We start from the raw sequence: 26,258 nt of genomic DNA, 5'->3' as shown, positions 1-26,258 counted from the left end.
ACGGTTCACGGCGGTGATTTGAATCGACGTTTAACCGCCGAGGCGCCGCTGTGTCCGTTCCGAGCGGGTCATGATTTTGTGAGGAGCGGATTGTTAGTCTGACCGAAATGGATCTGGACTCCCTGAAGTACGCCGAGTTGCAAAGACTCGCTAAAACCATTGGACTTAAGGCAAACGTTAAGGTAAGAGACATACTCGTTTTTTTTTGTTGCTTTATTTAACGTAAGATCCAGCGTAGCGCGAACACCTCTGGCTGAACGCTTGTGTTTAGCGCGTCGACGCTAGCTAGTCAAAACGGACTTGCCAGAAAGTGAACCCGCCGTAACCCGGGATATCCCGCTGATTCCGGGGAACTTTCTGTACCCTTAACGTTATGTTTCATATTTGACATCGCTTATTGGCGTATTGAGTCGATCTGATCGTTATTTCGGGTGGGGGGGGGCGTGTTCGGTAGGCTTCGCTCTGCCGGGCAGCTAGCCCAGCCCAGCGGGAAATAGACGGGGGTCTTCAAGTCGTGCGAGGCTGAGCTGGGCTTCTCAGTCGAGTTTTCCGTTCTACCTCTAAAACCGACGTTATGTCGCCTGGTTCTCAACCTTTTTGGGGTCCTGGACCCCCTGCGTATTTTTGATCTACCCTGAGGACCCCTCCACCTGATCTTGGGGGGGAGGGGGGTTACAATTTGATAGAAACAGTAGAAACTGCATTTTAAATTGCATTATAGCATTTATTCACTCTTTGGGGGCAAAAATAAGAGCTTTCAGTTGTAACTTAGATATAGTTAACAAAACAGAACTCTTATGCAGTAACTTTCAGATATATGTAACAAAACAGAATATGTATTCAGTAACTTTCAGATATATGTAACAAAACAGAATATGTATTCAGTAACTTTCAGATATATGTAACAAAACAATATGTATTCAGTAACTTTTAGATATAATTAATAAAACAGAATTCTTATGCAGTAATTTTCAGATATATGTAACAAAACAGAATATGTATTCAGTAACTTTCAGATATAAGTAACAACAGAATTCTTATGCAGTAACTTTTAACAATGCGAACGGGAGCGAGATCTCTTATTAAAATACAATAAACTTGTGAAACAGATGTAATTAGAGAAAAAAGTCCTGTTAGCCTTTATAGTTTAGGTAGATAAAGGTCTCGGTCACATTTGGCATGGCCTATAGGGAGCTTCTGTTTAAGAATGTGCCAAAAGACTGCTATTGGGAATACAGTAAACGTCTTCGTTATTTTCTTGCCCGGTGCGGGATTCGATACGGGGTGTACTGCGCCACAAGGCGACGTCACTAACCGCTCGGCTGAAGGGTCAGACACGTTAGCTAGGGAGCTAACGTGTCTTATTAGTAGTTAACACTGCACTGTCCGATTTGCATTTTTGTGTGGAATGTATTTCAGAATGTGGAAAAGGTTAAGATTATAATTAAGCGATCAAATAGCGTGATTGCGCTTTCTGTCTTGACAAGTATCGACAATCTTGACACTGGTGGCTCACTCTGCGTGACTGACTACCAAAGATCTGAATTTTGGGTGGATTCAGCTGGAGCATTTCTGTATTGGGACCCTCTGAACATGGCACGTGTGTTTATACAGTCGTGATGCAGCGTGGTTGCAGCTTTCCGTTTAATTACCTTGTTTCTTCCCCCTTGATATGCAAACAAGCTTGACACTACGTTGGTTCATCAGGACACTGCGTTTATTGAGAGAAACGTCTCATCACTTCGTCTAAGTGACATTTCCACCACCCTGGTTAGCAATACAATCACCACCTTACAATGCTGTGATTGCAACTATTCCCAAATCCTCTGTGAATAATACACATGGCCATTGAGACTGTAGTTAATGGTCGTGGACATTTGCATATGAAACCGATCGTATTAAGGGTGGGGATACCTGCAGTCAGTTTACACTGAAGAGGTCATTAGAAAGTCTTTGAAGCGTTTCTCTCGAAAAACATTGTGCCCAGAACTGACTCAACGTTGTGATTTTCTTACCTGGATTATTGAGCATGTATAAAAACTCAATTTTACTGTAGCATTTTCTTTTTTTTTATTATGACCCTCTGAACATGACATAATGCAGTGTGATTGCACTTTCTGCTTAAATATAATGGCTCTCCCTCCTTAATATCAAAAAGGTTCAACAATCTGCGGAGTCCCATTCTTTATAACTGACTACCCAAATCCTGAATTTTAAGAAATTTTACTGTAGCATTTCTTTACTAGGGCCCTCTGAACATGGCATGCGTGATTATGTGGTCATAATGCATTGTGCAATTTCTGCTTAATTGCTGTGGCTCTGCCCCCCTTAATATAAAAAAGTCTCAACAATCTTGTTGAGAGTTTTTGATATTGAGGAAGGAGATACATTGTAATTAAGCAGGAAGTGCAATCACGTTATTTGATCGTTTGGTTAGTCAAACATGCCATGTTTTGTTATTCTGAGCTTTTTAATGTATGTTTTCGACATTCTGAAATACATTCCATACAAAATTATTTCAGTTTCTTGCTGTTGCAGCTAGAAAAGCGCTATAAAACTGCATCTTGATTGATTGATTGACGTTTACTGTATTCTTTGTAGTCTTTTTAAAAATGACCAAACAGAGCCTCCTATAGGCGACATAACGTCACATTTAGAGTGGAACGGAAAATTCAAATAACATTTGAATACAAACTAAGTTCAGCCTCCCTCTTTCCAATACTTAACTTCCTCTAGATGGGCTAAAATCTGACACGCTGTCAATGGGCATACATACAGTGGTCAAAGTCGGATGCCAGCTTCTGCTGTCATGTGGCCATGTGTCAGAAACTTGGTCCTCCCAATGAATTGCATCTTATACTGGAACTGAGCCCTGGCTCCAGTCCATCTATGTGGATTTCAGGGGTATATTGGGTGGGTTAGATGTATACAACTCTTACCCCTGGAGTATTTGCAAAGAACTTCTTCTTGTGTCCCAAACAGGCAGATAAGCTGCTAAACACAATCAAGCAGCATTATCAACAAAATCAGGAGCCCCCACAGCCAAAGCATGGACAGGTAACTTATTCCCATCAGTGATGTTCTTTAATTGGTCACTGCTCTGTCGATAACCAAATTTGCATATCCGTTGATATTTTATAGGGAAATGAGAATGGCCCTGTCGATGTTGTAGAGGAGGAAAATTCCTCACCAAACCTCGTCCAAGAAGAGAAAAATGGGACATCTGAAGAGCCAGCTTTCACTATGTCATTGTTTGTGAACAAACGCCGTGGGAAAGCGACCAAGACCAAGAGAAAGTACTCTGACAGTGAAACTAAAACAGCATCTGATACCCAGCTGCTGCCTGATGCTATCGAGGTATGATGCGCCTGTTGTGTAGACCTTATTAATGCTGCAAATGCTGATGCAGTTGAGATGACGAATACTCGCTTACTTCCAGTGAAGAGAAACAAAGTTGACATACCGAGGATATTCCACGTTTGAACAACAGTATGCATAAACTACAGTAGTATCAGAATCTTGTCAGATACTTAGTACTTTATAATGCCTTACCCACTCACAAATTGGATATTTAGACGGCATAATCTACTACTACTATTTTCAGCTGCTCCTCCGTTAGGGGTCGCCACAGCGGATCATCCGTTTCCACCTCTTACTGTCTTCTGCATCTTCTTCTGTCACTCCAGCCACCTGTATGTCCTCTCTCACCACATCCATAAACCTCCTCTTTGGCTTTCCTCTTTTCCTGTTCTCTGGCGGCTCCATATTCAGCATCCTTCCCCCAATATACCCAGCATCTCTCCTCCACACTTATCCAAGCCATCTCAATCTTGCCTCTCTTGCTTTGTATCCAAACCATCCAACCTGAGCTGTCCCTCTAATATACTCGTTCCTAATCCTGTCCTTCATCAGTCCCAATGAAAATCTTATCATCTTTAACTCTGCCACCTTCAGCTCTACCTCCTGTCTTTTCGTCAGTGCCACTGTCTCCAAACCATACAGCATAGCTGGTCTCACTACCATCTTGTAAACCTTCCCTTTAACTCTTGCTGGTATCCTTGGGTCGCAAATCACTCCTGATACTCTTCTCCACACACTCCACCCTGTCTGCGCTCTCTTCTTCACCTCTCTTCTGCACTCCCCGTTACTTTGGATAGTTGGCCCTGAGTATTTAAACTCATACGCCTTCGTCACCTCTACTCCTGACTTTCATTCCTCTTCTCTCCAGTGTATGCCTCCACCTCTCCAAGCTCTCCTCAACCTGCATCCTACTCTCACTACAGATCACAATGTCATCCACAAAAATCATAGTCCACGGAGACTCCTGCCTGATCTCATCTGTCAACCTGTCCATCACCACTGCAAACAAGAAAGGGCTCAGAGCCGATCCTTGATGTAATCCCACCTCCACCTTGAACCCGTCTCAGTCCAACCGCATACCTCACCACTGTCACACTGCCCTCATACATATCCTGCACCACTCCTACATACTTCTCTGCCACTCTTGACTTCCTCATACAATACCACACCTCCTCTCTCGGCACCCTGTCATATGCTTTCTCTAAATCCACAAGACACAATGTAACTCCTTCTGACCTTCTCTTTTCTTCTCCATCAACATTCTCAAAGCAAACATCGCAACTGTGGTGCTCTTTCGTGGCATGAAACCATACTGCTGCTCGCTAATCATCAGCTCTCCTCTTAACCTAGCTTCTATTACTCTTTCCCATATCTTCATGCTGTAGCTGATCAACTTTATACATCTGTAGTTGCTACAGTTCTGCACATCGCCCTTATTCTTGAAAATCGATACCAGTATGCTTCTTCTCCACTCCTCAGGCATCCTCTCACTTTCCAAGATTGTAATGAACAATGTAGTTAAAAACTCCACTGCCATCTCTCCTAAACATCTCCATGCCTCCACAGGTATGTCATCAGGACCAACCGCCTTTCCACTCTTCATCCTCTTCATAGCTGCTCTCACTTCCTCCTTGCTAATCCACCGCACTTCCTGATTCACTATCCCCCACATCATCCAGCCTTCTCGCTCTCATTTTCTTCATTCAGTCAGCCCCTCAAAGTTCTCCTTCCACCTTCTCAACACACTCTCCTCGCTTGTCAGCACATTTCCATCTCTATCCTTGATCGCCCTGACCTGCTGCACATCCTCCCCACATCGGTTTCTCTGTCTAGCCAATCTGTACAAGTCCTTTTTCTCCTTCCTTAGTACAACTCACCATACGCCTTTGCCACCTCGCTCTTTGCTGAATGCTGCATCTCCTTGTACTCCTGTCTACTTTCTTCATCTTTTTGACTATCCCACTTCATCATTACCAACCTCTTCTGTATACTTGGCTGTACTTCCTCGTCTCGCCACCAAGTCCCCTTGTCTTCCTTCCTCTGTCCTGATGACACACCAAGTACCTTCCTAGCTGTCTCCCTCACTATTTCCGCAGTGGTTGCCCAGCCATCCACCAACTCTTCACTACAACCCAGTGCCTGTTTTAACTCCTCCCTGAACTCCACACAACAGTCTTCCTTCTTCAACTTCCACCATTTGATCCTTGGCTCTGCCTTCACTTACGTCCTCTTCTTGGTCACCCTACAGACCACCATCCGATGCTGTGTGCATTTTCCTCCACTCTTGTACGTCACCCTGTGTTCCTCCCTCTTCTTGAAATATGTATTCACCACAGCCATTTCCATCCTTTTCACAAAATCCACCATCTGTCCTTCCACATTTCTCTCCTTGAAACCATACCTACCCATCACCTTCTATATTTAGACGGCATAATAATCTTGGTTAATATGGGTAATTTTAAAGAAATTTCACCAACTATTTTTGTCTGCTTTTAAACATTGTGTTCGATGTCCTTCTGTTGTGCTTCCTACCAAGATGAGTGTGTGAAAACCTCCTTGGCTGTTAACAAACTTAAACTCTAATGGCCTACATTAGTGATGCACAATGTCAGTCCTCATGGACCCTCAGCACTGCTGGTTTTCTATTCTTCCAGGTATTTAATTATGTTACAACTTACTTGTGTTAGATCTATAAACTACCTGTTTAGATGGCTGCAATACCAGCAGCAGTGGTGGGGGTCCTTGAGGACTAGAGTTAGGAACTATAACAAACTGAGAATTCGTCAACAGTCAAGTGCATGCAGTGGTGTCTGTAGATATATCCTTGCAATAGCATTCTATTGTGCTGTGGATGGGATGGTAAACCGTTGTGTGTGTGGGGGTTTTTTATTTATTTTTTTTTGTCCTCTTCTTGTTCAAATCTTAAGGATGGAGAAGGGGCTGCATCCAGTGCTGATGGTGGAACTAAGAATCCTAAGAGGACACGCTTGTGTTCTCCCAGGGTTTCAAGGGCTATAGGGACACCTGAGGAGGAACCCCTGGCATCCAGTGATAAGCAGCAGTCTGAGATCAAGGATGAAGTCCCTGCACTCGCTGATAAAGGTCAGTGACATTTTTGGGAGTAAGAAGGGACGGCTGATTTTAAAAGTGTGCAAGATTGTGATCATTAATGGTCTTTAACTGTAGCACTGCCCCTTCTGCCCGGAAAAGATTGATTTCAACTTCTGGAGAACATAGTGAACCCTGACATCAAAATCTGAAAATTCCTATTGATAGGCTATGTTCCGAGTTGGAATGTGACCACGGAGAAATTCAGTGGCCAAAACAGCGCGTCTACGGCCACTCGAGAAAGAACTGTGATTGGCTGTAGATGGTGTCCAATGACAAATTGTGCCAGTGGATATGTAGACACCAGTCAATTTGCATATGCCCTCTATACTACGTATGAGAGCTGTGGATAACTGGATCCGTGTCAAATGTCACTGCGCTACCGCTCATGTTTAAAGCCCTAAAATAAAAACTTATATCCACGTACCTGTGTGTTATTGTTGTTTGCAACAGATTTTGAGTTATGAAGTCAAAATACTCACGGAATTGTGATTTTAATCGGCGGTTATCGGTCAGTTATGTCGGACATGAGCGGTAGCGCGGTGACGTCAGGAAGACAGTAGCCATTAGCTTTGAATTCGTAAAACCACACCTATTTTCGGTTATGATTCAAACTCCTAATGTTAAAAAATGTTTTCAGAAAAGGCATGTCAGTCTCTCTTTAAATATTGCCGTAAACTTATTCTTCCCAAGTCTTATTACTTTAAAGGGAGGTCACATAATTTTTTTTTTTACTTTCCATGCAGATGGTAAACCACCGGCGTGTAAAATCCCTCGTTATGAAGCTCTCAAGAAAAAACAAGGGCGTTTGTTGAAGCCTGCTACTCCCAGTAAGTTTGGTCTCTCTTCCCTCAAAGCGTTTCGCTTGTCTTCCAGCTGTTACTAATAAAGGCAATGTATTTACAACATGTGTACAATTCTACTCAGACTTCAAAAAGCTCCATGAAGCTCATTTCAACAAGATGGAGTCCATCGACTTGTATGTCCAAAGGAAGACAAAGCAGATGGAGACATACAGAAATGAAGTAAAACAGCTGAAGGTAGTCAACAGAACTATGAAAACTACTTCATCTTTCAACACTTCTGGGGCATTTTTGATCTGCTGAAGTTGTCTAGAAGAAAAAAAAGTTGCATGCTAATTTTTTTTTCCTCCCTTTTTTAGTTGCTCTCAGAAAAGACTATTTCAAAGCCAGCTGATGGGAAAATGAAAGCGGTGAGTTGCAGTAGCAGATAATATTGTTTAGAAACTCCTGTTTTTATTATCAGTAAGCTGCAATTGCCTGTCAGCATAACCTTTTGTCTTTGTCTTTTTAATAAAGGCAAATCCCTGTGGTGCGTCAATATTCAGCCCGGTGGCAGTAAATAAGAGACCAGCTGAAGACAAGCGTGGACGCATGCTGCCGGCCAGTAAGCCTCAGCAGAGTAAGCCCGCTCGAAAGGAAGATGCTTCATTCAGACCGTCTGTGCTTTCCACTCGCAGAATCAATGTTCGGTGAGATGATACTATTTTCCTTGCAGTTCTTTGCAGTGCAGGAAATGGACATCAAGACACCAGCCTAATGCTATTAAACAAATTATTAAACCTAAACCTGTGTTGTAGCTTTAGCTGTTGCTTCAGCAAACCGCTATTATTTAGAATTGCTCATTTTAAATCGGTAAATGGGGCTCCACTGAAATAAAAGTACTTGTCTGAGATTAAATTTATCATTTCAAATATACAGAAGCCAACACTGACATTTTTCTCATTATTTTAAATAATTATAGCACTGTGTGAATTAATTTAAATGAAAATACAACTACAAGGCTGTGAGGAAGACCTCTTGGGAGTAGCATTGTAGAATTTCTGGTCTTTTCCAGAAAATGTTATTCCAAAAATGTCCATTCCATTCTGGAAGACTACTCTGTAGCCTCCAATGGGTGTGTGTGTGTGTGTGTCTCTGTGTTTGAAATGGCTTCGGTGTACATGGAAATGCTGAGTAGTTTTTCACGTTTTCAGATGGTACGTTTTTAGGCCCAATCCCCATGTCCCCCCTAAACCCTAAGCTCTGAACCCTCACAGATCCATCACAGACTGAACTGACATCATGCAGTAAGTGCTTGAGCGTGAGAGGCTACAAGGTCTTGACACTGTATAAACGGTATGGTACAGTACTTTGTGACATAGCACGTTACCTTGACAATGCCGAAACATGTTGCGTAAAAGTTTGGGACTTTTTATTTTATGTATTTTAGTTTCTTCATGGCACTTCAGGGACTGACTGCCCGGTTTGAACGTCTTCCAAGCACACCAGTGCACCCAGTATGCCAGGCTGAACACCCATGTGCCCATTCGTCCTTCCATGCTTGTTTGGAAGGTTTTTTTTTTTTTTTTAAATAACCCTTACGGGCTATCCCGTGTTTAACGCTATGAATTGTTGGTAATGTCCTCGTGGAAATACTGCAGAATTGCAACGGAAAGTGTGCGTAAAGGGCTCAACATGTCTGAGAGAGAGGGAGCTCTCGTGCACTTGACTGTTTGACGTGGGACATCCATGAACCCTGTAGAATTTAGCGGGAATGCATGTCAGAGTCTGTCAGTGTGGACATGGGGATTGGGCCCTGGATTTTAAACTTTTAGTTAAGGTTCCCTGACAATGTGCCCCCTATTGAAAATTCTGCAGAACAACTTTTACAAATTGCCGCTTTGTTGTCCTTATAAACTGAAAAAGTCTCATACTGCTGACTTGTGGCATTTGGGCAGTAATTTCTTGAAACAGACAAATAACCAAAGTGCTCAAAAGACCCCTGCAAATGAAGTTGGCCAGTAAAACTGTGAAAGTCACGGAAGGCCTGTACCAACCACTGGCTAGTGGACAAAAATATTGGTGTCGTGCCTTGGACTACGACTGCATTTCTTTCAAAAATGATCTCACAAGTTGTTGAAAACTTGAATAATACACAAACTAAATGGCACATCATGATGCCCGACCGTGTATTTGTGTGCAGGTTTTCCCAAGCCACACATGATGAGAACAAAAGGTCCTTGGTGAAGACACCCGTACGTATGTCCCCATGCGTGGCCTCAAGCACCCCACGAAAGCAAACCAGTAATGGAGGGAGGCTGAACAGTGCCAAGACATCAACTGCCTCTGCCACAAAGACACCAGGTAACCCCACGCTGAGAACTTCAAAACCTTGAGATCTCTTTCTCTTATACATACATACATACATACATACACATATATATATATATATACACCCACAACACCATTGACAGTTTCAAAAAAAACGCTATATATATATATATACATACTATTTCACTGGTTCCTTAGGTTTTTATTTAATTTCTCTCTGAATTCCAAAGGACCGTTTGTTTTCACCGGCAACACAAGTGTCTCAAACACACCTGGAACCAATAAGAAGTTAACCTTTGACCTTAAAGCGAGTCTGTCTCGTCCCCTCGCCTACAAGCCTCATAAAGGTAAGACTTTAAATGCTGCATGAAATGTTGGCTACAGTTAAGAGATGCGGGTTGCGTGTCCGGGTAGCATAGTGGGCTATTCTGTTGCCTACCAACACGGGGATCTCCGGTTCGAATCCCCGTGTTACCTCCAGCTTGGTCGGGCATCCCTGCAGACATAATTGGCCGTGTCTGGAGGTGGGGTATGTGTCCTCGTCGCCACACTAGCGCCTCCTCTGGTCGGTTGGGGAGCCTGTTCAGGGGGGAGGAGGAACTGGGGGGAATAGCGTGATCCTCCCACGTGCTTCATCCCCCTGGCGAAACTCCTCACTTGTCAGGTGAAAAGAAGCGGCTGGTGACTCCACATGTCTCGGAGGAGGCATGTGGTAGTCTGCAGCCCTCCCCGGATCGGTAGAGGGGGTGGAGCAGTGACAGGGACGGCTTGGAAGACGGGTAATTGGGCAGACACAATTGAGGAGAAGGGGGGGGGGCACCAGCCTGTTGCTCTAAAGCCTGTTAAACTAGTCAACAAGGAACTGGTGCAGCTCCTCTGCATTTCTCTCACTCTGTGCCGAGTGTCACACTAGCGATGTTTCCATCCAATTCTTAAGCAAATGGGGGGGGGGGTACAAATCAAGTGGGTTTTCTTTGATGGGTTTAAAGTAAATAAGTTGATTGTCTATAGATAGTTTACTCTAATTCTACCACAATATTATACCTTCCCAATGCTACCTTATACCCTTCTATAACTCTGGGGTAGGGCTGCACGATATGAGGAAAACCTGCGATAACGTTGAGTATTGCGATGATGATATGACTCGCAATAAATAAACAAATATTTAAGTATAGACTTAATGTCTTTCTGCTTTAGATTTGCTGCTCACACAGACCCCAGACAATGAACAGCCTGTGCACACTGAATAAAAACATGAAATGTATTATTTCCATTTTCCAGCAACATGGTTTTATTGGAGAAAATGCACCTGGCTACAGCCGCTATACTGACAATGAACAAATACCACATTTCTTCATCACTTTAACACATCTGGGCCTATTTGAATACAGCAGCTACTAGGAATTTATATTATAAATGATGACGTCACAGTCTCCATTTAAAACTGACGCCTTACCCGTTTTGCAGAGTGAGTAACTAATGTTAGAATTTTATTTTGTACATCATATTTTGTTGTTACTGAGGCGGAATCAGCCAAGTGACACTACCGCCTTTTTCCAGAAGGGGGCACCAAAGTCAACACAAACTGCATGGCACGTGCATATACCGTTTACCGGCCAGTGGCGCCCCCAGAAATGTTTCATAGGGGGGGCCAAATAGGGCCACTGAAAATCTTGGGGTGGCACACCAAAACCAAAAGCCGTGACAGAATTTCAGGAATCATATTGTGCTGTTGTAGTGTACTGTATAGGCTAGTTGAAAACTGTCAGTATGAGAGTTAAGGAAGCGCGTACTGAAATACTTTTGGTTTCTTATTTTTTTGACAGTTAATGTTACTAAATAGCTGATGTGCACAGACTCATACCGGTGCAGTTAACATTTTAAGTTCCACAACAATTCTGCTTTAATGTGTTATGTATCTGTATATATTGTAACGTGTTAAACGACTCATTGTTATATTGTAAATGTCCAGAAATGAAAAATGAAAATATCAGACAGAAGCATATTATGCATAATCAGAAGCATATTCTGCATATGCGACTCGTGGCTCGGGGGGCCTGGGATAGTATCAGGGTGGCCATGGCCACCCCTGGCCACCCCTTGGGGGCGCCACTGTTACCGGCAGTATTTAGCGATACATCGCGCGTGTTGATACCGCGGTGAAGGTCAGTTTTGGATATATTGTGCAGCCCTACGTCTGGAGGCGGACACGCTGACTGTGGTCTACTTCTCCCACAGGGAAGCTGAAGCCTTTCGGAGAAAGTAAAGAAAACGCAGAGAAAAACCAGCCTCCGTCTTCCCACTCGCGTCAGAAACGTTACAAACAGCACCAGGTCCAGACACGGTGGGTGTATGCAGCTTCAACTGAACTAAACAAACGCATTAAAATACTTGAAGTTGGTATTGGCCGCTTTTCCTCCCACGCAAAACAAAGCGGCGTTTCGAGAAAATGTCTTTTAAACGGTTGTTTTCTGTGACGTCTTACAGGGAGGAAAGGAGAGCGACGCACCTGGATGGGAGGAAGCAGAAGAAGGAGCGTATGCTGGGGGCGAGAAGAGGTCTTCTCATGACATAAACGTGCTCCCGCGTCTGGAAGCCTGTACAGCCCGTTACTGTAAATAGCCCCACTGTTGTAAACTTCAGCTTTTATACTGTTCATGTTGTCAAGAAAAGCTTGCTTCTCGGTTTGTTTTCTCTGTTTCATCTTTAATATTTCTTGCTGTTAGCGCTGCTGCCTAAACATGTAGAAGCTTTAACATGTAGCACGTCACCATCCTCCTTTATTCCAATAACTATATGTTCAGTTGGATGACTCATTGCCCTATTTCAGTGGCCGGTGACTATAGTTTTCCATTGTATCTTTCAACAAAAAATAAAATAAAACGAACCCTTGTTTAAAAGTGTCACAGTACATACATCACTCATGTAAGGTATATCTCCATATATGATATGAAACCAAGGAGGTGGTTGTTGATTTCAGACATAACAGATGCAGCCAGAGTGCGTCATACATAATGGAAGTGTGGAAACGGTTACATCATACAAATATTTGGGCACCATCATCGACGATCGCCCTCAATTCGGTGTGCTGAGGCTGGGCAGCACAGTGGCGCAGTGGTTAGCGCGGTGGAGAAGGTCCTGGGTTCGAACCCCAGGGTAGTCCAACCTTGGGGGTCGTCCTCTGTGTGGGGTTTGCATGTCCTCCCAGTCCAAAGATGTGTAGGTCAGGTGAATCGGCCGTACTAAATTGTCCCTAGGTGTGAATGTGGCGGCCCCTCCAGGGTGTCTCCCCGCCTGCCGCCCAATGACTGCTGGGATAGGCTCCAGCATCCCGCGACCCCAATTGGGATAAGTGGCTCGGATAATGGATGGATGGACACTGGGGCTATTGTGAAACGGGGGCAACAGAATTCCCCTTCTGCACAAACTAAAGTCCCTATCTGTCAGTCCCGTCATCCTGCCGCTTTTGTCGAGACTCTTCCGACTGATCCGCTGGTTTCACAGCCTCCCGGTGAAAGACGGAAACGGCCTGAACAGCTGTTAAAAGCTGTTCCAAGATCACCGGGGTGAAACACAGAGATCTGAATTCTTTTTGCAACCGGCAAATCCTCCGGAGGGCAGCAAGTATTTGGGCTTCTTCCGGACGTGTTCTAGCAAGCGAACGTTCTCTGTTGCCGTCAGGGCGTTTTGTCGTGTTTTACCCGTTTGTGAAACCAACCGTTATTCTAAATCATTCATACCTGTTGCAGCTCCGTTACTAAATGCTCCATAATGTTTTAATCAGATTGTTTTATTGTCTTTGTTGTGTTTCGTACGGCGTACTTTTATAGATGTTGTTCCACATTTAGCTGCCCGGGGTGTTAATTTGTTTGTTTGCATGTGACTTGTGTTTTTGTGTTCACAAGCTTCTCCAAACAAATTGCCCCTAGCAGGATTAATAAAGTTGTGTATTTGCGTTGTACGATATCCTACTGGTCCAACCAGATGCTGTGTTCGTCTGTCCCATCTTCAGCGTGCAGGTCCTCTTCGAGACGGATCGAGACTCTTCGACTTCGGCCAAGTGTTTAACGTAACGCCGCTCCTAGGGCTGAGAGAGCGGCGGTCTCCGAACGGGTGCGGGCGTCACTTCTCAGACTTCGGGATTCCTCTTGTACAGCTCATACGCAAACTCCTCTATGTGCGCGTAATCTCTCCGGATGCCAATGAAATCGATCTCCAGTTGAAACGGGCCGTCTGCTTTATCCCCCAAGGTGAAGCCAATCGCGTTTACCTGTAGAAACAGACGAGAGGTTTACTTTTTGTCAACCGCACAAGACCAACCGTTGGGCTGATTCGCTCTGCCGCGAGTTGAAACGGGCTTCGGTGTTGTGTTTTTGCAAGAGATGTGCTCAAAGGAAGAGTGGGTTAGAAGTGAGTGCATGCAAAGTTACGAGCAGAAGATTTTCCAAAATTTAAAATATCACGGCTGGGGGTCCGGGTAGCATGGCGGGCTGTTCTGTTGCCTAGCAACACGGGGATCTCCGGTTCGAATCCCTACAGACACAATTGTCTGTGTCTGCGGGTGGGAAGCCGGATGTGGGGTAAAAGTGGGGGTAATTTGTTATGTACAGCTGGGGGAGAAAAAAAAACTAGACAAAAAACACAATAAATAAATAAATATGGCTGTCTATAGCTGCCACATTCTCATTGCACGGGAGATACATAAGGATGGCAGTTTTGTTTTTATCCCGACATCCTTAGTGGCCTTACCTTGTCCAGCCAGAGAGAATGCTGATTGTCTTGTATTCTCCCACGATGTGCAAGGAAGAACTTTGAGAATGGGATCTGTAAAAGAGGAGATTATTAGTGGGGTGTTTTTGTTCCTCTCTGAAGTCATATTGCACAACAGGATGACCAATTTCAGTAAGGGGGAAAAAAAATTAAATGTTGGCCCAAAGTTAAACAGAGCAGTCGTAGCTGCTGCCGTTTGCGTATCTTAGTATAGCATATGAGCACACTGAATGCACAGCTCTTGACCGGGACCCTGCAGAACCTCTCTGCAGAACAAAACAGCTTGAGAAATGTCGGGACTGAAGCATCAACTTGCAAAGATGCCCCTGTCTGAGACCCAATAACCCATCAGAAGGATAATTCAAAATTTTTATTTATTTTACAACTTGGGTCTTATTTCTTTAGTTTTTGTCGTCATGCATATCTCTTTTTATTTGATTTTACTCTGGCTTCGTTGTGGATATCCTGGATATGGGGGCATCGTTTGGGGGCCGCCGAACACGAGCGTCAGACATGCAGGTTTACTAGGATTTGGGATTTTACATAATAGTTTATGTAAAGGTGAGCCACATTCACAAACGGATCCATACGTACGGGATATCTGTAGTAAGTAGGGTGGTCACTCCCGCAAGTTGAAGCAGGAAGTAACAGCAATGCGACAGATCACTGTAACAAACTTTCCCGGTCATGACTTGAATTTCATTGTCCATCCAAATTATGTTTGGATAATTGGGTTAAATTGGACTTGCTGAGCATGTCTGATAATTGTAGCCCCATAAGAAGCCATTGTGAAGCTGTGTCTAGCGGTGCACCCAACGTCCAAAACTGCCTTGTAGTCCAGACCATCCAAGGCAGCACCAAGTCTTTAGGGGTACGAGTTGAGTCCCAAGACTAACGTGACGGGTCAAACTCAAGAAAAATGGGGCCAAAAAAATATGTAAAGCCTGAAACCAGAACAGTGCGAGTCCAATTAAACACCACGACTGTAACTGCAGTAGTCTACCATTGTAATAACTGTCAAACTTTCCCTAAACTGTAATGTTTACTTAGGCTTTTTCCATTTTCCTCTGCCAAGGGAGGAACATTTCAGATTCCAAATTTTCACACTCAAATTAAAAATAAAAATCTACCTTGACATCTTGCCAGAAGGGTCCTCCCCTGGTGTACAGGAAGTAACTGTAAACATCATCTTTCTGGTGGGAATAGTAATTTTCTGTTGCGATGTTGATCATCCACGGGCGGCCATCACCACGCACACGCAAATGCAGGGTGTTGAAAGTGGTCCAATCGAGGTGCTTCTTCCTGTCAAATGAGGACTAGAGATTGGGATGTTCTGGGGGTTAATTTCAATGAGGTCAAGGTGAAAGAATGTCTTAATCCATTAACTACAGTGGCACAACAACTTTTCAGCTAACGAGACAGTTAAACCATTTCCCCACTTTAACCAGAATTTGAGGAATAACTTGAAGGACTGAAGAGTTAGCTATGTTGAGGCAGGTTACATCTTTAATATCCCAGGGCTTTGGAATAATGTGACTTTGGAATTTTTTAACTACTTACCAGAAGTTTTCACTGTTTTTAACTTACAAATCCTGTTAGGTGCAAAATGTTCTTTTCTGATTTGATTGACTTTAAATTATTCACTCACCGTAACAACTAAACCGTCTGCTTTTACCTCTATTTTCTTTGCACTTTTTACCTGTCTTATATAAAATGTGTTGCAATGTATTTTGACTTTTTCCAAATACACTGAATAGTTTGATTTCAAATACATGGTCACCAGCGAAAGTGACTGGTCAAGTAGGAAATCTACCGAAACTGCAGGCAAAATACGCCAGCATCATGCGAATACTGTTGCTGCCCTGTCTAGACAGAGGTTGGATGGGTGGTCCCCCAAAAACAGGAACCACCAATGAGCAGAACCACCAATGAGCATCCCAGATACTTAACCAGTGGTGGCTTGGAGCGTAGTGTGCAGTAGCCACTGTAGCGGGTTTCCCCATCCCGTGGCGGCGTGGAGCACAGGGTTCCATACAGAAAGCAGGTGTTGTTTTTTCCAAGCTTCACGTAGGCCTCACTCTGGCCTCCAATCTCCCGATCAGAGGATACAGTCCACTGCTCCAAGCTCTCCGGCCCTCTGAACTCCCAGATCACTCGATTCTGCTCCAACATGAATTCCATAAGGGGTTTGCCATCAGGACCGGCCAAGCGGTCGAAAAACTCCGTTTTCAGCAGCGTAAAGTGCTTTTTGATCCCCGCCACACCTTTTGAGAAGTCAAAGTTGATTTTCTTCCATGGAGGGGTATTGTCTTTGGGCTGGCCCGGCCGCCTGTATCCCCCCATGGCCCTCCTTGGCATGCATACGGGAAAGGTTGTGGGGCCTGGGAGCTGCTGCTGGTGCAAGGAGCCCAGCAGCCTCACAGGAGGGAGACTGGACATTCTTGAAAAGGACATTTTGATCTTTATTCCAGGAATTCACTGTGGGACAAATGACAATGTCAAGAAATTGTGTTATTCTTGTTAATCCGTATAGCAATGCAATGAGCTTTTAACGTTAAGCTTGCGTTTCTCTTCGGTCGCCACATCAAAACTGTCAGATGCAGGAGACAGAATAAACGTGCTAACACCTACTGCCCTGTTCTGAATACAGGACATAGCAGGGCAGGATGACAGCATGCTAGCACAGGATCCCACAGTGCAATACAGGTTAGCATTAGCAACACTGCATGAGAGCAATATAGGCGGCTTCCACTTACATTGTGCATGTTGTAAATATGCACATCGATAGAAGTGCTGCTGTTTATCAGGCCCACCACATCTGCAGACACAGGCCACGTAAATCCCTGGTACGGCAGAAACCGGTTGCTTAACTTAACCAGAGCACCGCCTGCTAAAAATTAAAATAAAAAAAAACCCAAAACAACCTCGTGTCACGATCCAAGGTTGTCCGTCCGCCGGAAAGGCACCGGAAATACGTAGGCTGCGTTCCGGTTAAGATTTTTTTTTCCGGTCTCGCTAAATTTAAGGTTACCTAGTAACGTAAAGCAGACGCGGCCGTGGCCCGATCCGTACCGGAAACCCGATTTATTTTTTCCATTCAAATAATAAATGTACAACAATAAGGCAAACGTTACAACTGAGAACTTTCCGTCCGGTAGAAAACAACGAGCGGACGCCACAAGAGATGTAAAATATGTACACAAAAGCCATGCAATAAATCAGCTCAGCAGAATAAAACATAAAACAACGCATGCGCGAAAAAACCAAACAAACCGTCAAGAAACGTGCGAAGACGCGTCTACTTCCGGTCGCCGCTGTCGCTTTACGACAGTAATGAAAAGCGTCTCCTCGACAGCGGCGTCACGCCGCGGAAACAAATAGTGCGCGATATCGACAGGTTATAACGGAAAAGGTGTGTTGCCGAGTTTGGCCCACCCACCGAGAATTGCGCGTGCCCCCGCGAGGCGCGCGCGCGCGCGGCTACAGGGACGCTGCCACAGACAGGTGGACCGGTTCACCTGCACACCGCCTTTACTGAGAGAAACGCCTCATCCATCACCCATCCAGGTGACCTCTCCGGTCTCGGCCGACCGCAGGTATCCCGCCGTACGGTGGCCAGAACCAGCGATCGAGTCCATATGCCGGGATGCGCTATTCACGGAGGATTCGGGAACGGTTGCTCACCGGTAATGACTTTTAAGAAGTGTTTCAAAACGACATAATCCTCTTTGTCAGGGTCATCAGTGATGATAACTGATCTGAAGTCTGTAGTTTTTGAACGTTTAGCGCCATCAAACCCAGCCACTGAGGATGCACAAGCCCGGTCCCAAGCCCGGATAGATGGGGAGGGCTGCACGAGGAGGCGTAAAACCTTTGCCAAATCAAATTTCACATCGACTGAGGCCCGGGTTGCCAACGACGATGCTACTGGTGGGTGAAGGGGAATGGGGGGGGGGGCATGCCCAGAAGCAGCAGGAGAGGAGGAAGGGTAGGAGTGTGGAGGTGAGAGTCAGAACTTTGACTGGTAAAGGGAGAGAGCTGGCTGATATGATGGAGAGAAGAAAGGTAGGCATAGTGTGTGCGCAAGAGACCAGGTGGAAGGGGGAGTAAGGCCAGGAGCACTGGGGGGGGGGGGTGGGTGGGTTCAAACTCTTCTACCATGGTGTGAATGGGAGGAGAAATGGTGTAGGGGTAATTCTGAAGGAAGAGTGTGTCAAGAGTGTGCTGGAGATGAAGAGTGTCAGACAGAGTGAGGAGTATGAAGCTGGAAATCGAAGGTGTATTGCTGAATGTTGTCAGTGCAAGTTGGGTGAGATGGAAGAGAAAGAAGAATTCTGGAGTGAGCTGGATGAAGTGATGGAGAGGGTACCCAAGAGGGAGAGAGAGGCGACTGGTGACTTCAATGGGCATGTTGGTGAAGGGAACAGAGGTGATGAGGAGGTGATGGTGACAAGGAGAGGGATGTGGAAGGACAGATGGTGGTGGGTTTTGTGAAAAGGATGGGAACGGCCGTGGTGAATACATATTTCAAGAAGAGGGGGGAACACAGGGGGGACGTACAAGAGTGGAGGAAGGGGCACACAGGTGGACTACATCTTACGGAGAAGGCGCCATCTGAAAGGGATTGGAGGCGGTGACAAGGTGGCGGCAGGGGAGAACGTAGCTAGGCCGCATCGGATGGTGGTCTGTAGGAAGACTTTGGAGATCAAGAAGAGGAAGAACGTGAAGCAGAGGCTGGGGCGCACGCGCTTCCGGTGGCCTCGCGGTCTCGCCATCCCACTTCTGACACCAATGTAGCGAATTCGGGGGGGCAGCCGGGAACCGCCGCAGCGGGACGTGAACCTGGGTCTGCTGCACCACGGGCGACTACGTTAACCAGTCGACTAAAGGGTCCGACCCGTTAGCCAACCGGCTAGGGAGTCTATACATCTGTAGACTCGAGTCTACGGCGGCGGTTCCCGGCTGCCCCCCCCCCCCCCCCGAATTCGCTACATTGGTGTCAGAAGTGGGATGGTGAGACCGCGAGGCCGTCGGAAGCGCGTGCGCCCAGAGGCGTGAGGGAGTTGTTATGCTGAAGAGCAGGGACGCGCTTCCCGAAGGAGGGGGGGGGTGACGACCACGGATGACCACACTCGCTAGCCCTTGGCTAATGGGTCGGACCCTTGCGGAGCGGGAGACACGGGTTCGCGTCCCGGCTGTGGCGGTCCCGGACTGCCCCCCCCCCGGGTGCCTCCAGGGGGCATCCGGGAACCGCCGCAGCCGGGACACGGACCCGGATCTCCCGCGCCATGGGCGACTATCCATTCGACTAAAGGGTCCGACCCGTTAGTCAAGGACCAACGTGTCTTCTTATCCATGCACGTTACAATACATTCATTCATTCATGTCACGTATCGGGAAGGAACCCGAAAGCAGACGGGACAACCAGGTAAGGGAGGATCCAGTCTTTATTGAAGTGACCGATCTCAGGGGTAGAGCAGGGGAGGTGGCTCTGTGGCAGGTAGGCAGGCAGGCAGAAGTCCATGAATGGTGACGTTCCAGCGAAGACTGGTCCACAGTGGAGGCCTTTTAAGGGTGAGGGCGATTGCCGGGGTGAAGGGGGGGGTCAGCAGGTGTCAGCTGGCGTAGCAGGTGTCAGCTGGCGTAGCAGGTGTCAGCTGGCGTAGCAGGTGTCAGCTGGCGTAGCAGGTGTCAAGGGCGAGAGGCTGTGACAATTCATTTGTCAATCCGCTTATCCTGACGAGGGTCGCGGGGTGCCGGAGCCTATCCCAGTGCTCATTGGGCGGAAGGTGGGGACACCCTGGACCGCTCGCCAGTCCACCGCAGACATGAATAAATTTACAATGTAAATTAATTGTTAACTGGATTGATTGTTCGACTGTGTGACATTATCTGGTCACCATCGGTCATCCTTTTAACAGGACCAGTCTGAGCCTGTGAATAGATGACCGCTATTCCATTATTTACGGTACGCTCGCTAGCGCCCCCACGCATTTTAGTGACCGCGCTTGAAATTGCAGGTGTTGGTTGGCTACCGGCTGCTTGGGCTTGTTTAACGGTCCAAGGCGCACGCTCACCCGAGAAGTCAGTGACCAGTGTCGTCCGAAATGGATCGTTTCTTGGTCTCCAAACGGCCACGTTTTGTCGATAGTGAGTCTCCTGAAACAAGTTTGGAGGCGGGAGATCAGCTAGAGCAGGAGGAGAAACGATGCTACGGCCGACGTGGATGTCAGCCATCATCCGCAAGGAGGCAGGGCCAAGATGTGCAATTCTTCAAGCGTACCGATCGCGGACGTTTGGGACTCAGCAAAGGAGTTTCAATAAGGGTCATTCGGGGCTTGTCAAGGACGGTACATGCAGACAGTACATGCAGGCAGTACATGCAGATAGTACATGCAGGCGGTACATGCAGGCATGCAGGCAGTACATGCAGGCATGCAGGCAGTACATGCAGGCAGTACATGCAGGCGGTACATGCAGGCAGTACATGCAGGCAGTACATGCAGGCAGTACATGCAGGCATGCAGGCAGTACATGCAGGCATGCAGGCGGTACATGCAGGCAGTACATGCAGGCGGTACATGCAGGCAGTACATGCAGGCAGTACATGCAGGCAGTACATGCAGGCGGTACATGCAGGCAGTACATGCAGGCAGTACATGCAGGCATGCAGGCAGTACATGCAGGCATGCAGGCAGTACATGCAGGCGGTACATGCAGGCAGTACATGCAGACAGTACATGCAGGCGGTACATGCAGGCAGTACATGCAGGCATGCAGGCAGTACATGCAGGCATGCAGGCGGTACATGCAGGCATGCAGGCGGTACATGCAGGCAGTACATGCAGGCGGTGGTGGAGAGTTCGCGCTACACAGCAAGCCAAGGCGTCGCTCGGCGCTGAGGGTGAGCAGTCATTCAATAAGGGGGGGGGGGTTCATTGAACTGCTGCATGTAATCAGTATGTTTGACAGTACAGTAGCCAAAAAGATGGCCAGCAACCCATCAAACGCCAAATACACACACCACGACATTCAAAATGAGACCCCCCCCCCCCCGTGATGGCAGATAGGTTGAGAAAAGAAATCAGTGAGGAAGTGAGGAAGGCAGAGTATTTTGCACTCATGGTAGACAACAGTATAGACATGAGTAAGAAAGAGCAAATTTCTGTCGTGGTATTTGAACAAAGAGGCTATTCACGAGGAATTCTTACATTTTACCCCGGCTGATGGATTGGATGCAGACTCCCTACTGACCGGTATCAGAAATACTCAAGTCAGTGCAACATTGATCTCAATGCATGTATCGGGCAGTGTTATGACGGCACAGCCGTAATCCATCCATCCATCCATCCATCCTTTATCCAAGCCACTTATCCTGAGTAGGGTCACGGGATGCTGGAGCCTATCCCAGCAGTCATTGGGCAGCAAGCAGGGAGACGCCCTGGACAGGCCCAGACCGTCACAGGGCCCACACATTCACACCAAGGGACAATTCAGTACGGCCGAGTCACCTGACCTACATGTCTTTGGACTGTGGGAGGAAACCGGAGCACCCGGAGGAAACCCACGCAGACACGGGGAGAACATGCAAACTCCACTTAGTGGACGACCCGGGACGACCCCCAAGGTTGGACAAACCCGGGGTTCGAACTCAGGACCGTGTTGCTGTGAGGCGACCACACACACAGCACGGTATCACAGTTGATACCGATATTCAAAATGATTTGTAGTCAATATGAAATACAGCAGTACCCACCCTGAATTTCCGTACAATGGGGCTCTTCAAAAGGGCAATGTCAGGATTTAATAGCAGGGTGCAAGAAAAGCTTCGTAAAGAGGTGTCACAAGCACTTACATACACCGCCATGCTCATGGGCTCAATCTGGTGTTGGTGGATTGCGTAAACAATGTGAAAACTGCAGCTGAGTTTTTCGAAACGGTGCAAATGCTGTATTAATTTTTAACATGTGCCTGCACGTTGTTTTTAATGACAATAAATTGAATTGAATTGAATATTTTTTCCCCCCTCTGGGCCAATTACGCGTTATATCTTATGAAAAAGCAGAAAGAACTTGAACTGAAAGCACAGCCCGTACAGCAGGGGTGCCCAACTCCAGGCCTCGAGGGCCGCAGTGTTTAACTAATCAGCTCACCTCTTGGACCAAGGAGGGAACAGAATTTGTTAAATCAGGTGGTGTAGTGCATGGCTGCAACAAATACCCGCAGACACTGCGGCCCTCGAGGCCTGGAGTTGGGCGCCCCTGCCGTAGAGCTCAAGAAGTTATCCGATAGCCGCTGGGCATGCCAGTATTCCACACTCTGTGCCATCAAGAAAGCTCTTCCATCCCACCCGAGCTACCCTGCTAGACACGATCGACCAGTCGAACCCATGCAGGAAGGCCGAGGCAAGTGCTAACATGCTATCACAGACGAGCAGTTTGTCCTGCACCTGACTCTCTTTGAAAACATGTTCATAGTGAATAAATTCATGTCTGATCAGCTGCAGTCAACCCGATCTTGATCTAGCATCACCGAGACCTGGCCCAGTCCGTAATCACTGCCATCTCCGAAAAATGCACAGACGGTTTATGGAAAACTATTAGAGCGGCGAGCAGAGGACCTGTGCATAAGGGCTGGCATCACTGCACAGAGACCACCGCACGAGAAAAGACAGCCCCCACCCCCTCGACACTTGGAGGGTCCCGTAGTCAAGGCTCCAATAGAGAGCAGGCGTGACACCACGGATGACATGTCATCGACAGACTCTTTAGTGAAACGAAGAGACGCTTTTCAACAGAAGCAAATGATGTGCTGATGGGTGTGACAGCCCTGAGCCCTAAACACATCTTTTCTTAACAGTCTATATTGCCAATGTCCCGGTATTATGGAGCCGACGAAGACAACTTGGCTGCAGCGTTGCACCAAGCAGGTCCGCTGGCTGCCGCAAAGAAACGAGGAGCAAGGACACGCACCGTTCACCGCACCACGGAGCTCCTGTCACTTATGAGCCCATACAAGGATGCCTTTGTGGACTTGTAGAAACTGGTATGTATATCTACAACACTTCCCGCGTCGTCAGCAAGCTGCGAGCAGAGTTTCTCTTGCCTCCGGCGTTTAAAAACGTACCCGAGGACCAGCAGTGGGGACACCCGAAACAGTGACCTGGCACTGTTGGCCATAAACACCAGGAGGAAAAAAGATTTGGACGCTGACGAAATCATCGATGCCTTTGTTCTTCTACGAAGACATCTAATGGCGCTGTATTACTAGGCCAGGTACTGCCATATAACAGTTGTTCTCATGCTTCACCATTATCCCCCCCCTCCTTTTTCTCCCCGTTTGTACTTGGCCAATTACCCTACTCTTTACATCCGGCTTCCCACCCGCAGACAGAGCCAACTGACCTTTCGCAAAGTACCGCCCCAGAACGGTGCTTGTCCAATCCTGCCTTAGCAACGGCCCGTCAAGCTTTCAAACACACAGCAAAATGCTGAACCGGTGGGCCTATGGGATCTGCAGATCGGATACTAGGTAGCTGAAAAGTTTGGAGGGGGGGTCATTTTCTTTCCCTTCCCGGAACCCAAAACGCAAGAAGCGCAATGTGGGCAATAGATTTGGCAGTGTAGCAGACCCCATGGCCAGCTGAATCCACCCCAAAATCAACAACAATACCCGTCTGCTCCAAGCTAAGCTAGCTACTAGCTATTATTGATAGCTAATACAGCTAACGTATTATTACTGTAACCGGTTCTTTTCTTGCCCAGTGCGGGATTCGATACGAGGTATACTGCACCACAAGGCGACATCGCTAACCGCTCGGCTAAAGGGTAAGACCCGTTAGCCGCTAGCTAACGGGTCTTATTAGTAGTTTACAGTAGTATCACTGTTACTTTTACCCACACAATGCGCTGATTTCTCCCTTCGTGCTTTGGTGTTTCCCGGCTACTTCCTGGATAGTTCTGAAATGCTTGACGGGCATAGCAACAGTAACTAAGGGGGGGGCGGGACTTCACGAAAGGTCAATTGTGTCTGTAGAGACGCCCAGCCAAGCCGGAAGTAACACGGGAATTCGAACCGCTGACCCCCGTGTTGGTAGGCAACAGAATAGACTGCTACGCTACCTGTCCTGTAAGTTATTCTTTATTCTATGAGCTGTGCACTCATTGCTCACTAGGGAGCCAGCAGCATTGTTACATCCGCAGTTCCCTGGCACCCCCCAATTAACAGTCAAGCTCCGACTGAGCACCCCCAATCAAAATCCGCTGGCACCGCCAATGGCGTGAAGGCCGAGCCAAGGATCAAATGGTGGAAGTTGAAGAAGGGAGACTGTTGTGTGGCATTCAGGGGAAGAGTGAAGACAGGAACTGGGTGGTAGTGAAGAGTTGGCTGGGCGGCTGGGCAGCTACTGCAGAAATAGTGAGGGAGACAGCTGGGAAGGTACTTGGTACCCGCCCTAAGTCAAGTCACGAGTTCGTTTAAAGTGCATTATCACGCCAAGGTGTCCCAACACACTAAGACATATTCAGAGACTAATCAAGGAAACCTCGTAAATGTCAGACCAATCTTATCAAGGAAATGCTGCTACTGCTACTACTACATCTCTTCCTGTCCTCTGCACCTTCCTCTGTCACACCAGCCACCTGCATGTCCTCCCTCACCACATCCATAAACCTCCTCTTTGGCCTTTAAACATATAAACAAGAAAATATTACATCACAATAGGACAAAAAGTAGTAACAAAAATATAAATTATTTCACAATTAAAATGTACATATCCATAAAAAATAAAAAAGCTCGAGATACAGGATTTAAGTTAAATGATATTCCTCGCATAGTCTTCTGGTTTTGCTGGCTTTAGGATTCATACATTCTTTTAAAGATCCTAAATAGGATGAGAGAAGTGCTTTGAATACACTAATGTTTGGACGCTGGCGTGCAAATTTGGTACAACGAATATGAAATTTAGCAAATATTAATAGAAGGTTGATAATGCACATTTTCTCTGAACTTATTTCCTCATTTTGTGACGGACCAAATAAGACATGTTGGATGTCCAGTTTACAAGGAGAGTCAATTTTGTTATATATGAGATTATTTAGATCAATCCAAAAAACACGAGAGTAGGTACAACCCCAAAATAAACGACATATGGTTTCATCCACATTGCCACAAAAGGAACAGAGTGTGTCAATATTAATCTTGTATTTTACAAGAAGGGGCTTGACTGGATAACACCTGTGAAGCAGTTTAAATGTAACTTCTCGTACCTTATTTGTAATGCAATATTTCCGTGATACAATCCAAGCGTCCCTCCAATCTATGTCGTGATAAACATTATTCCAGTAGAAAACGGCTGCAGGTTGAGAAGCAACGTCTCTCTGAATAGCATTTCTAACGCATTGATGAGTGGTCCTCTCTAGCCTTCCTCTTCTCCTCTTCCCCCCGGCAGCTCCACATTCAGCATCCTTCCTCCCAATATACCCAGCATCTCTCCTCCACACATGCCCAAGCCATCTCCGTCTTGCCTACGCTACTATTACCCAGTAATAAAACATGGATGACTCTAAACGTTCAAAAACTAGAGCCCTCGGGTCCTTTCTCAGCTTGAAAAGGGTTTTGATCGTTTTTAGGCACTTCTTCGGCTGGCTGGCGGCGTCCCCTCTAGCCGGGCGCGCTCCGGCGAGGTGCGTACAATTCTCGGCGGCGAGGCAGAAGTCGGCGCAACACCTGTTGCGTCTCACGCGTACAGCTATTTACCGTCCTGGTCGACACTCTCGCCCGCTGTTATTAGTTCCCCTCTTAGCTATACTGATCGCTCTCCGTACTTCTCCAGCAACCCACACTTTTGTGTTCCGTTTCTGCTAACGAATATATATATATATATATATATATATGTGTGTATTTTTT

General features: G+C 46.5%; 2 protein-coding genes across 3 annotated transcripts; one reads left to right on the top strand and one right to left on the bottom strand.

The window, feature by feature from the left end:
* The first annotated feature begins 80 nt into the window (after positions 1–80).
* nusap1 (nucleolar and spindle associated protein 1) lies at positions 81–12,204 on the top strand. The gene is made up of 12 exons (XM_056295452.1): positions 81–182; positions 2,983–3,057; positions 3,142–3,357; positions 6,288–6,462; positions 7,215–7,298; positions 7,396–7,508; positions 7,631–7,681; positions 7,788–7,960; positions 9,454–9,614; positions 9,812–9,928; positions 11,820–11,925; positions 12,069–12,204. The coding sequence occupies exons 1-12, from the start codon at positions 108–110 to the stop codon at positions 12,154–12,156; spliced, it is 1,434 nt and encodes a 477-aa protein (XP_056151427.1). The 5' UTR covers positions 81–107; the 3' UTR covers positions 12,157–12,204.
* On the bottom strand, positions 12,063–26,192 carry ndufaf1 (NADH:ubiquinone oxidoreductase complex assembly factor 1). Of its 2 annotated transcripts, none has more exons than XM_056296480.1 (5): positions 25,619–26,192; positions 16,302–16,829; positions 15,482–15,667; positions 14,331–14,405; positions 12,063–13,851 (listed from the first exon to the last, which is right to left on the bottom strand). In XM_056296480.1, exons 2-5 carry the CDS (start codon positions 16,803–16,805, stop codon positions 13,711–13,713), a joined length of 906 nt encoding a protein of 301 aa, XP_056152455.1. In that variant the 5' UTR covers positions 16,806–16,829; positions 25,619–26,192; the 3' UTR covers positions 12,063–13,710. The 2 variants fall into 2 exon arrangements, with proteins under 2 accessions (XP_056152455.1, XP_056152454.1); XM_056296479.1 differs by lacking the exon at positions 25,619–26,192 and adding an exon at positions 17,108–17,298.
* Positions 26,193–26,258: the final 66 nt, after the last annotated feature.

The sequence above is a fragment of the Lampris incognitus genome, chromosome 16 (genome assembly GCF_029633865.1).
Source record: "Lampris incognitus isolate fLamInc1 chromosome 16, fLamInc1.hap2, whole genome shotgun sequence".
NCBI classification, from domain to species: Eukaryota; Metazoa; Chordata; class Actinopteri; order Lampriformes; family Lampridae; genus Lampris; species Lampris incognitus.
Note: the sequence above shows the minus strand (reverse complement) of the source record. Positions and strands in the feature narration are given on the sequence as shown.

Bases quoted from the DNA above. Each gene is read 5' to 3' on its own strand.
- nusap1 (XM_056295452.1), top strand. From the start codon at position 108: ATGGATCTGGACTCCCTGAAGTACGCCGAGTTGCAAAGACTCGCTAAA. The intron at 3,358-6,287 runs GTATGATGCGCC...TCAAATCTTAAG, and splicing joins TGCTGCCTGATGCTATCGAG to GATGGAGAAGGGGCTGCATC. The intron at 7,299-7,395 runs GTAAGTTTGGTC...AATTCTACTCAG, and splicing joins GTTGAAGCCTGCTACTCCCA to ACTTCAAAAAGCTCCATGAA.
- ndufaf1 (XM_056296480.1), bottom strand. From the start codon at position 16,805: ATGTCCTTTTCAAGAATGTCCAGTCTCCCTCCTGTGAGGCTGCTGGGC. The intron at 15,668-16,301 runs GTTAAGTATCTG...CCCAATCTCTAG, and splicing joins TACGCTCCAAGCCACCACTG to TCCTCATTTGACAGGAAGAA. The intron at 14,406-15,481 runs GTAGATTTTTAT...CCTCTTTTACAG, and splicing joins CCTTCTGGCAAGATGTCAAG to ATCCCATTCTCAAAGTTCTT.